A 12054-nucleotide genomic window follows, 5' to 3' on the forward strand; every position below is an offset into this window, starting at 1 on the left:
ATTCTTTTTTGTTTTGGTAACACTTTATTTCGATAGTCTACTTTAGACATTCTAAGTAACTTTGCATCTGCATATCCGACGAACTAACGCTGATAAAAGTCGAATGTAGAACTGATTGCACTGGATGATTGGATGAACATTTTATGGTCCTACGCCTTCCACAGACGATATATGTATATAAGTAAATACATTTGGACATGTAACTTAGTGATTGCTATCAGGATGTGAAGAGACTTTCAACCAGCATAACAAAGAAACAAAACGTTTCTGGAACAAATCACCTACCCTGCCTTTAATATCTGCTAAAACACTTGATTTATTTTACTGTTAACCCTAACCCCAACAGACAGTCTACTGACTATAAGAAACTTTGCACGTACATGTCAACTTATTCTACTAACCTGAACCCTAAACCTAACTTAACAGTCTACTAATACTCTAATGAGAGTTGACATGAACTTGCAAAGTTACTTATAGTTCGTAAAAAGTCTAAAGTGGACTATCGAAATAAAGACTATCCATTTATTTTTATTTTATTAGGCTTACAGTCAAATTCAATTTATAATTGTGCATCCTGTTTGCTCTCCCAATTAAATTCAGGATCTGATTCGGAGACACCCAAAAACCAAAGGCATTTGGCATCACTGACGTCAAACCTTGTGCAATGTTTCTTTATGCACCATTTGCAATGCATTTGTTTCTCAAAAACGTGATCATAATACTTGAATCAACATTATCACAACACTTTTTATGATTCGAGGCTTCATTCATTGCGCCCATGGGACAGTGCAGCATTGACATTCTCCTAAACTTCTCTTTCTCTGTTTCCACAGAAAAAAAAAGAAAGGCAAACAGGTTTGGAACGCCATGATAATGACAGAATTTTAATTTTGGATGAACAGACCCTTTAAACTCAAACATTTCAGCCCATGACATATATCTGTACCCGGAGTCATGTGAAAACTCAACGTGATGTAAAAATAGCACATTTCCAGAGTTCCCACAACTCTACTTTCAGTCATAACAAGGGCAGAGAGTGGCCAATGTTTCATCTTGCTACTCGGCATTACAGGAACTTCTGAGCCAAGGTTTCGGAGGCTAGTGGGAGCGGTGAGAGTGAAACCCCAGTGTTTGTGTAACTGAAGCAGTGGGACCTTTAGAAAACAGACTGTCAGAGCTGAGCAGTGGCAGTGGAGCAGCCTGTCACGTTAATGACTGCATAAACACTAATCAGACTATCTAAATCTTACCTTCACGACCTCTTTAGGCTCACACGTCACTCAAAACTCCTCACGCACAACCCATTAGCCCAACAAAGAGTGTGAGTTTTAGCAAAAGGTAAACTTAGGCCACTTTCACAAACTGAATCTTATACTGAAACAACACTCTGTAGAGTCAGTTGAGAAGGTTTCCTGGTTTGTGCTATTTCCAATGGCCACGTGAAATGTATTGTATTGCAAACGGAGACATTAAACCTGTCTATACCTGTCAAATGCAATAAAACCACAATCAGCAGAGTAAGATCACATTACGTGTGATCTCGGCATGGAAACCTGGTAAATCTCAGAGCTTTAAGATGTCAAGCACTTAGTCTGTGACCACTGACAGTCCCGTGATTTTTATGAGGCAAGTGTGACCCCGCAGCTGCTGTCAGTGATCAAACTCGCAGCTCTGCAAGACTGAAACACATCAGGTCAAACACTTGCACTGGTAAATAAGCAGACTTTTGTGTGTGTGTGTGTGTGTGTGTGTGTTTGCGTGCATGCGTGCGTGCGTGTGTGTGTGTGTGTGTGTGTGTGTGTGTGTTCAAAGGAATCTGGAGAAAGCATAGATTGTATTGACAACACCTGCCCAGTCAAATCAAAGGAGTGTGAGCCAAAAAATGGTGCCTGTATGGGCGAATCTAAGAAAAAAAGTCGAGGTCATATTTCACACTACTCTTCTTCTTTCTTTTTCTTCTCCTCCTACTTCTTCTACTTCTCAAGACAGTGATACAAAAAGAACGGTCCAAGAGATTAGTTGCTAGAGACAGTGCACAAATATACTGTACAGTTCAGTGGAATCCTTGATCCTGATTGGCCAATTGCAGCATTCTGCGATTATGTATTTTTGTACGCACGCACGCACGCACGCACACACACTTTTTCTTACTTAATCCTATGCTGGGATTTCTTTATTATTTAATATTTCATTATCTCTCACTTTTAGTTGTTTGTTTTTATTTTTTACAGTACACAATATTGAAAATTAGGCTGTTTTTAGGTCATTTAAATATGTTTGATAGGAATGTGGTTAATAGGAATGTACTGCAAAATAATGCAAACACTTTAATAGTCCTGGGCTTCTTTAAACAAGAAGTTCTGTGTCTGTCCTGTGTGCGATTACTCCTCCCCATCATACTTTCCCCTGTCAGGTTTCACTCCCTCTGTAGTTCCAGACAGACAGAGACGGGTGGCGGGCCGGTCCGCAGCATGGGGCTTTTTCCGGTTGCGTCTGCTGCCCTGCTGCTGGCCCTGAGAGATTGATTTCACGGCTCAGGCAGGCCCTGGAGATCCCAACTCACACTGCTGTCAAACAGCCTGCCCTCTGACCCCCTGCATTACGCAGGTCACGGGGCGGCGCTCTCCCAGGCTGCCCGCACAAAGGCAAATATGCTGCCATTTTGTCAGGCCAAAGGTCAACTACTCGAATGTTTTGATCACTGGTAACTTTATCAAATTAGAAACTACAGAAGTGAGAAGTACTCACAAGGATGTGTGTGTGTGTGTGTGTGTGTGTGTGTGTGTGTGTGTGTGTGTGTGTGTGTGTGTGTGTGTGTGTGTGTGTGTGTGTGTGTGTGTGTGTGTGTGTGTGTGTGTGTGTGTGTGTGTGTGTGTGTGTGTGTCAGCACGGATACATGTGTCTGAATGTGTCAGTTGAGACCTGAAATCTAGTGTTTCCCAAGCTTTTTTTTTTGTCTCATGTACCCACACAGACCAGTAATACTGAAGTTTTAAAAAAAAATCCACATGCAGAAGGAGTTATAAATTTAATATGAACTGCATATGATAAGAATAATTCACATAGATATATTGAAATCATATTGACCGTTGTATCCTTAGCACACTTGGAGATATTATTGAGATCACTTTAGACGCTCTGAGACCCACTACTGATAGTATATTTTTCTCAGATGCAGAAGACTCCAAAAGCCTTCGATTTAATCTATGAGAAACTTTAATAATAACTGGAAGAAATAAAATTATTTTATACCAATTATTTTGTGTAGTACATTTTTAGTTTTGTCCACATAATATATACGCTATATACTGTACAATTTAAAAGTTTGGGGTTGTTGTTTTTGAAAGAAGTCTCTTATACTCACTAGGCTGCATTTATTTCATCATAAATAAAGTAAAAACATTAATAATGTGAAATATTATTACAAATACATAAAAAACAGTTTTCTATTTTAATATAAAATGTAATTTATTTGTTGCTGTGATGGCAACCCTGAATTTTTTATCAGCCATTACTCCAGTCTTTAGTGTCACATGATCCTACAGAAATCATTCTAATATGTTGATGAGAAACATTTCTTATTATATTGAAAACAGTTGTGCTATTTAATATTTGAGTGGAAACTGTGATACTTTTTTCAGGATTCTTTGATGAATCAAAAGTTCAAAAGAGCAGTATTTATTTTTTATTTATTTGAAATACAAATCTTTTGGACCATTATAAATGTCTTCACTGTCACTTTTGATCAATTTAATGCATCCATGCTGAATAAAGGTATTTTTTAATAATGGTATTATTACTTAGCCCAAAAAAATATTTTTCTTTGGTGCATTTTACAATCCGCCTGTCAAAGCTTTGCTAGCCTATATCTTACTTACAGACACACACACACACTTCTAAATATGCAGACAGGAGATGAAAGCTTAAGAGTTCAGAGACCCTTTTCCAGCCGGACCTCCGTCCCGTGGCTGATGTGTTCATGTGGATGACCACCCACCTCGAGTCACTCCACGACTTAACACACCTAATTATGAGCAACTGCGTCTTACATGTGCGATCACAGCTTGAGCCAATGTCAACCTCATATCAACGACCAAAGAATCCATCAAAAATCTCTCATCACACACCTAAAAATGTCTTGGTTTAAAAATAACACACCCCATCAGGATTTAACAGCCATTACTAACTCTAAATCTCAACCTAACAACATACCCAAGTCATCAAAGCACCCTTGTTCCAATTCTTAGGAAGACAATAAGGGTGAAAGCACTTAATGTTGTACACTAAGTTTGGATACAAAGAGCTGAGATAACACAAGGCTATTGGAGAAAAGGACACAAATATGGGAGGAGACATCCGACAGATCATCATTCGGTAAAAAAACACAACAAAGCAGCGGTGCATTTATCACAGATACGTATTTCACTGGATGTGGAAGAGGAAAGCTCTTGCAATGCTCAGGGGTCAAAGTTGCATGACTTCAAAAGCATCTTTGCCACTCGGATGAGAGTATAATCCGTCTCTATGTGTGTGCACACACACACAGGCACACTCCCACAAACACGCACAAATTGCACAATGCAAGGTGTCACATGTATCTTAGAGAATTAAGCTCCACTTCCTCTCTCAGTGAGAGAAACAAAGCCGCTCTTCCTCTTCTGTGTGGACTGAATGCATTGCTATTTATAAACAATAACATGTCCCCCTGCTGCTCCTCCTGAGGAGGACAGGATTGTTTAACACATTGTTTCAGGGACCTGAAGATCTGTCTGCGCGAGACGCACGACGCCACGGCACAGCGTGAGGCAGCGGTGGCCAGACAGTCTGCAGAGATGCGATCGCAGACCTGTTGCTCTCTCTTCTCAAACGACTGTAGAACGTAAAGCAAGGAACACAAGCTTGTTTTGTGGTGCAATAGAAACATTGATGCTGATAAATGAGCTGTGATCCTCCAAATAGGCTGAGACATAACTCCTAAAAAGCAGCGTGTCCATTTTAAACCATCGTCTGCCCTCCTTGTGGGTAGACTAGGCTTCTTGGCATGGACATAAAGAGTCTGAAATGAAAACATGGCGACATGGAGACCCACTCGGAGGAGCAAAAACCTCAAGCTTGGAATGAGAAGAGGCTCTGGCATGCTTTGTGGGGGGAAATACTGTTGTGTTGTGGGCCCACACCTTCAAAAGGGAGCACTAATCACAACATGTGATGAGACACAAGAACAAAGACGAACGTCAGGAGAAAATAACAGCGTGGGAAACCTCTGTGAACTTGAGTTACAGCGACAAAAAAGCCACCCCCATCCCCAAGCACATAGAAAAACACACATACGACGGCCCGTGATCCACCCCGCTGCCACCCCTCTCCGAGGAAGTTCATCCATGCCGTCAAGCCGAAGCTGGTAGCAATAACAACATGAAATCAGCCAAAGAGCTTCCTCTCATTCATGTATGCAGAACCGATGACAATTAAGCATGATGTGCACGGGCTGATAAGGATCCAGCTGCGGCGTATCAGCCAGAAGCACACATCAGCGTCAACTTGCTCCGTTCTATTGATTAGGAGATCTTCTGATGCTCTTGCAAACTCAGTCAATATGGTTTTCATGTTAGTATGATTTTTTTTATACCCTAACCTGTGATTTAGTTTGAAGTTGTGCATACTCACTTATAGTTCTTGACTGACAGAATGATATTTTTAATGTTGCAGATATTTGTTGCATAAAATACAGAAGACTTTAATTGAATTTGAAATTAATTAGAACACAGATCCAGATATATAATTTGAATAAAGGGGCTATACATTATGTGAATATATATATATATATATGGTTAAAATAAATGGAAATAGAAAATGAGGTTATAAAAGCGTATGTAGGCTATAATGAGTATTCAATAATTGAGAAAAAATTGGGAAAAACTGGAATATAGCATATTTACATCATGATTCTATTTTAATAATATGTAGCCTATGTTGTACATATATATATATATATATATATATATATATATATATATATATATATATATATATATATATATATATATATATATATATATATATACAATACAATACAATTATATACATATACAAGTTATATATAAGTTAGCCTATATGATAGAGATAGAAACGTAGCCTATATGGCCTATGGAATTACATAAAGACTTATAAAAAACAATGAACTATTTGAATTCTTGAATTTTTATTGGAATTTGTATTTATTTTATTTGTATGTAATGCTAATATGTTTTAAGTACAAAATGCTGTCAAAATGCTAGGCAAAATATATCAGTATATATAATTATTATTACATAAAAATATTTGAAAAATATAATATGCACAAGCTAATAGCAAGTGGGAAACCCTCGGGTTATTGCTGTGCTGCCTACTTGTTGTGCATGGTCTGTTTTAATTGCAGTGCACCTTTGGGAATGCCGTCAAAGAAGGTACATGTTTGAGCTTCATCGAATAGCCTACATTTAGACTTGGTAGCTTCCTCGTACACACTGCACTCCTTCGGATGAGTTAGTATTAGATTACAGGTTCACACGCTCACTCGCAGACCGCCCGTCGCCCCAACCAATTGCCCCATTCATTCCAGCGCCGGAGACGGCCGTCGCCCCTGATTGGTTATCAGCGTTCTGCTAAGAAACTTTCCCACGGCTTGCGCGTGCTGACAGCCGGCCAGCCACTCCTTTCAGCTGGGCTAGACAACACAAGCACCGGCGGAACCCGGGGGCGGAGCTCCGCTCTCACGGACGAACGTTCTATTGGCCCTTTGTTAAGCGTATTCAAAAAGAGGGGCGGGGCTAAACTGGGACGTTGACAACCGACATGCCACTCAACCCCAGACTTGTTCGCTGATTGGCTATGCACGAGCTTAGCCACGCCTGTCTTGGCGAGCTGCGGAGTTGAAATGATACCGTGGGAAAGCTTGTCGGTTCATACGGATGAACTTCAGTCTCACCTGACACACGCTGAGGATACGCTCTGAAATATCATCGAAAAATGAAGAGAAATCACGATTTCAGCTCCTCGGATAGTGAGCTCGACGAGAATATCGAAGTGGAGAAGGAGAGTGCTGACGAAAATGCGTAAGTTAGCTGTAATTTATTTGAGACGTCTTGCTTTTTTTGAGTGGGCTAATGAAACTTTTAACTTGCGACCAAATGAAGAAAACAATCGATTTAATGTGCGCACGTTTAATTTGAATCGCACACAAAACTAAGATTAATACATCTAAATCACATGTCTGTCAACACAATTAGCCTATGTGGAATATTACCTAGAAAATCGTTTCCTTTAGATGTTGGTCATATATCATATTGGATCATATTTCATAATAATAAAAAAATATTTTGTTCATATTGTGTTTAGCCTATTGTGTTCTTATGCATATATTTTTTTTTAAAGCGGTGTGACTTCTCCACTCGGACCAATGTCTCCATCCACAACCTCTCAAGTGCAAGCGAGAAAACGTCGCAGAGGGGTATGAGCGTTTTTCTTTGAAAAGTCCTGAAAACTGAATCTGCAAAGCTGAATAAATGACTTCAATGTCCTTAAATGACTTTGAATAATGATGATTTCACAATCTGTTTGGACAGATCATTGAGAAGCGCCGTAGGGACCGGATTAATAACAGTCTGTCTGAGCTGCGCAGACTGGTGCCCAGCGCCTTCGAGAAACAGGTGAGTGTCAGTCAACACCTGACTTACATCTCAGACTCAGACCACTGCGATCAAATGTCCAGTGTTCTTCTAACTGTCTAGATTTTATTCACAAGTCTCTTTACGGGATTAAATCCATGAAAAACTCCTGAAATGTTGGCATGAGTCCTGTATTAATATTTAATTATAATTATAAATATTCATATTAATATTTCAAATAAACTTCAGTGTGGCATAACCAACATGCAGCATGCAACTTTGTTGTCATGGCACAAGAAAACAATAAAAACTTAGAGGACTCATTGAGATCCTTATGAATTGTGTGTCAAAGTCAAATCAAGTTTTTTTTATAATTTTATAACCCAATTTTGGGCCTTTTTGTGAAAAGGTATACATTTTCCCAGAATGAAACCAAAACAAGAACTTGGCACATGTGTTTTAAAATCGATTATATATATATAAATCCTCTTTATCATCTCAGACATTCTTATTTGTCATTGAGCCAGACAGTATACATTTATAGTCTTATCACTTAACTCATCAACACATCTGTTCTTGTTCTCAGGGCTCTGCTAAACTAGAAAAAGCTGAAATTTTGCAGATGACGGTAGATCATTTAAAGATGCTTCATGCAGCTGGAGGAAAAGGTAAGTTTTTTTCCGCACTAGCATTTATTTGAAAGGAAATACACTTTAAGTTGCTGCGTTAAATTTTTAAGTACAATCAACTTGGATGTTTAAGTCATTCCAACTTAAATTAAATTAAGCTGACTTAAAAAAAACTAGTTGAATCTTGTACTGTATAACTTATAAAAAAGTTTGAAAATTGCTTAACTTATTTTGATAAGTGTAAAAACACATGTTGTCATATGCTTTTTATACGCTTAACAAAATGTTTGACCGCATCTCTAACATTAACCATTGCTCTTTTATGCATTATGATATTTTCTAACGATTTATTAAGTTTTCATAAAGTCTCAACAAAAAATCTTGCCAGGTTGAGTCTTTTAATCTCTGTTGTTTATCTAGTGTCATTTCGGTTTCGCTCTCAGCCCCTCCCAGTGTGATCTATTAACTGCACAGTGTTTCCTGTCATAAGCTGTTATAATTATCAGATCAGATCACTCACCAGCTCTCGTTCTCTCTCACACAGGTTACTTTGATGCTCACGCGCTGGCCATGGATTACCGCGGGCTGGGTTTCCGCGAGTGTCTGGCAGAGACGGCGCGGTACCTCAGTATCATCGAGGGCCTGGACAACACCGACCCCCTCCGCATCCGCCTGGTTTCACACCTGAACAGTTACGCCTCCCAAAGAGAAGCTCACTCGGGTTTGGGCCACTTGGCGTGGGGCTCCGCATTCGGGACGCCGCCCGGCCACCTGGCCCACCACCTCCTCTTGCAACAACAGCAGGGGGCGCCGCTCTCGCGCAGCACCAGCAGCCCTCCATCCTCGAATTCTTCATCGCCCTCCTCCTCCTCATCTTCATCCGCTGCCTCCACAGAGCCGCACGCCCCCAGCAGGCTGACCGGGACGGGGATTAGCGAGGCAGGGCAGACGGGACCGCTGAGGGTGCCGCCCAGTACCTCCCTGCCCCCTGGCCTCACACCACCTACTACATCCAAGCTTTCTCCACCCCTCCTGACGTCACTTTCAAGCCTCTCAGCGTTCCCCTTCCCGCTGAGCGCATTTCCTCTGCTGTCCCCGAGTTCGCTGGGCCCCGCGGCTCCCTCCAGCAGCCTGGGGAAGCCCTACAGGCCCTGGAGCATGGAAATAGGAGCCTTCTGAACTCTGCAAAAATACGAACGCTGTGGACAGACAGTCAGTTAGAATTGACTTTTCTCTGTAACATCTGACTATTTCAAAGAGATGGACACAACCGCAGAATTCCTCTCTGTACAAAGGGAAAGAGCGAATACAGAAGCGATGTACTTGTTCGAATGACCCTTCTTTTGAAACTGTCCCGTCTCAGGTCGAGCAGAAATAAGATCTAGAGAGGATCGGGTTCTCGCACATCAGTTCTGAACAAGTCTAGTTCACTTGTCCCTCAGTGGAGAAATGTATGCTGAGAGAGAGAGAGAGAGAGAGAGAGAGAGAGAGAGAGAGAGAGAGAGAGAGAGAGAGAGATGTTGGCTGTTAATGGAGTTTAACTCAAAACAGACTTAATTATATAAAGATAATAAAGGAATGATTTGATAACATGATGTGATGTATATCTTCTCCTCCAGGATAAAAGGCGGGATTTTTCAGAGAATGATCTTTCAAATTAGATTTTTTTGGGGGGGGAAACTGTTCAGCATTTCTATGATATAAGAAAATACTATGCAATGAAGTTGAGGTTTTCCATCTTTCCATCTGCACATATACAAAACCTATGCAATTTGGTCAGTGACCTGCAGTGTGTGTTTATTTGTTTAAAATGTAATGAATTTGTTGTTTGCAGGGATGGACCACTGGTACACCTTTACGGAGACAATCTAAATAGACAATCTCTCAGAACTGCACTAATGTAATTGTAGCAAAGCACTGTTAGGTTTGTTAATAGCAGAATTGAGCGCTTACAGGCATGTTCACCCTTCATGCCCCAAATCATCTCTTTCTCTCTCCCTCTCTCGCTCTCTCTTAGTTACTGTACTTTGGAAAAACAGATCATTTTTATGGTAATAGGGAATTTGCACTGGCAAATCAGATACGATTAGGGGAATAGATAGTACTGGAAGAGATGATGTGGTACTGTGCATGTCCCTCACTAACCTGTGTGACTTTCCTGTAATAAAATGATACATGTAGCTAATAACCCTGGATTTGTGTGCTCATGTTATGATTTTTGATATTGTCATAGACACATTCAATCCTGCGAATCCACAATATGTTAATTGGTGCCATAAGAGCATATTAGAGATTTGTGGTTTTGCATGTTCTTTTCTTCTATTTTTACATTTATATTACCTTATGCCTTCACCTAACTCTTAATTTAAATGAATATTTTAAAAACACCAAGAATAATAAAAACTCTAAAAGTAATTTTTAACAAACCTTTAAAATTAATATTTATTTTCCATACTGTACATTATAATGTTATGATGGCTAAATGTAATTGTTTAAAAATAATGTTTATTTAGATACATTTTATAATGAATATAATTATAATATAATTTAAATATTGGCCATAACATGTAAATTATAAGCAATCTATTTAGCAAAATGTAAGCATTATAATGTTGTGATACCTAAATTCAGTTTTAGCATTTAAATTGATTGGTTTGTGTGTATTATTTTTAATTACTATACTATATTATATAATTATAATATTAAATCATTTGAATATTGGCCATAATAGGAAAATACCGATCAATTATCCATTTTTCATACTGTACATGATGCCTAAGTTCAGTTTTTTTTATTTACATTTATTTAGATACATTTTGTTATTAATATAATTATAATATAACTTTAATTATTGGCCATAAAATTCAAATAATTATCAACTTATTGATATCAGCCGGAAATTTAAAATGGGTGCATTCCTAATCAAAATAATGACATATTTTTGTAACAAAAAATGATATATTTTTGTAACAAAAAATGATATATTTTTGTAACAAAAAATGATTTTTTTTTACTGACATCTACATCAAAACGTCTTTTACGACAAATCTCGCAGTCTGATAAAAGCAGTAAACAGTCACAGTAAACTGCATTCATACGTTTTTATCGTCCAGATTTGTTGGCGTGTTTGAAATGTTCCAGTCACCCCTCTCTCTCTCTCACAGGTGGATAAACATAAATAGGCCTTACATGTGATTTAATGCTTTGGGGAAGAATAGTTCCTTTCATGGCGCTGCAGATTTCTATAGGGTTGAACCAGTGCCTGTATGCGTGCGTTTTGAACTGATATCAAACACGGCCCAGGGGCCTCTCTGTGGCCTCTCTATGTATCCAGGAAGCCATTAACAGCCAAGGGATATCCTGGACAATGGCAGCCTGGCTGGCCTGGACTGCACAGGGAGGAAAGAGAGAGGTACAGAGCGAGAAGAGAGGGAACGAGAGAGAAGGAGAAGTAGGAGGAGAGGGCCGCACAGTGCAGCTTTGTCCCAAAAGCAATCACAGCAGCTCACTGAGCTCCTGGTGTGGAGCACGCACGCCACCACGGGTACTATACTGCCAGCCAAACCAGTAAAACAGATTCCCACCTACACACCGCACACTGCCAACACACTTCTTTATTTCTCTAGCTGCCTTTAAATGTATTTTAGAGGCTTTTATCACATGTTTTCCCACTCATTCTCCCTAGAGGTGATGGTTGGATTCCCTAAAACTGGAATATTAAGTAGATACTGTAGCAGTAATGGCTAGGCTTGGAATAGCATATACTACCCAAACTATTT

At 39.5% G+C, this 12054-nt stretch overlaps 1 protein-coding gene across 1 annotated transcript; it reads left to right on the forward strand.

Moving 5' to 3' along the window:
* The first annotated feature begins 6726 nt into the window (after window positions 1–6726).
* hey1 (hes-related family bHLH transcription factor with YRPW motif 1) lies at window positions 6727–10566 on the forward strand. The gene is made up of 5 exons (XM_079591292.1): window positions 6727–7094; window positions 7414–7489; window positions 7605–7688; window positions 8233–8314; window positions 8820–10566. Exons 1-5 carry the CDS (start codon window positions 7009–7011, stop codon window positions 9452–9454), a joined length of 963 nt encoding a protein of 320 aa, XP_079447418.1. The 5' UTR covers window positions 6727–7008; the 3' UTR covers window positions 9455–10566.
* Window positions 10567–12054: the final 1488 nt, after the last annotated feature.

The sequence above is a fragment of the Phoxinus phoxinus genome (assembly GCF_949152265.1).
Source record: "Phoxinus phoxinus genome assembly, chromosome: 19".
Classification (NCBI taxonomy): Eukaryota; Metazoa; Chordata; class Actinopteri; order Cypriniformes; family Leuciscidae; genus Phoxinus; species Phoxinus phoxinus.

Excerpts from the sequence above, each read along its gene's own strand:
- hey1 (XM_079591292.1), top strand. The coding sequence starts at position 7,009 with ATGAAGAGAAATCACGATTTCAGCTCCTCGGATAGTGAGCTCGACGAG. Across the intron at positions 7,490-7,604 it reads CGAGAAAACGTCGCAGAGGG|ATCATTGAGAAGCGCCGTAG; the intron begins GTATGAGCGTTT and ends CTGTTTGGACAG. Across the intron at positions 8,315-8,819 it reads TCATGCAGCTGGAGGAAAAG|GTTACTTTGATGCTCACGCG; the intron begins GTAAGTTTTTTT and ends TCTCTCACACAG.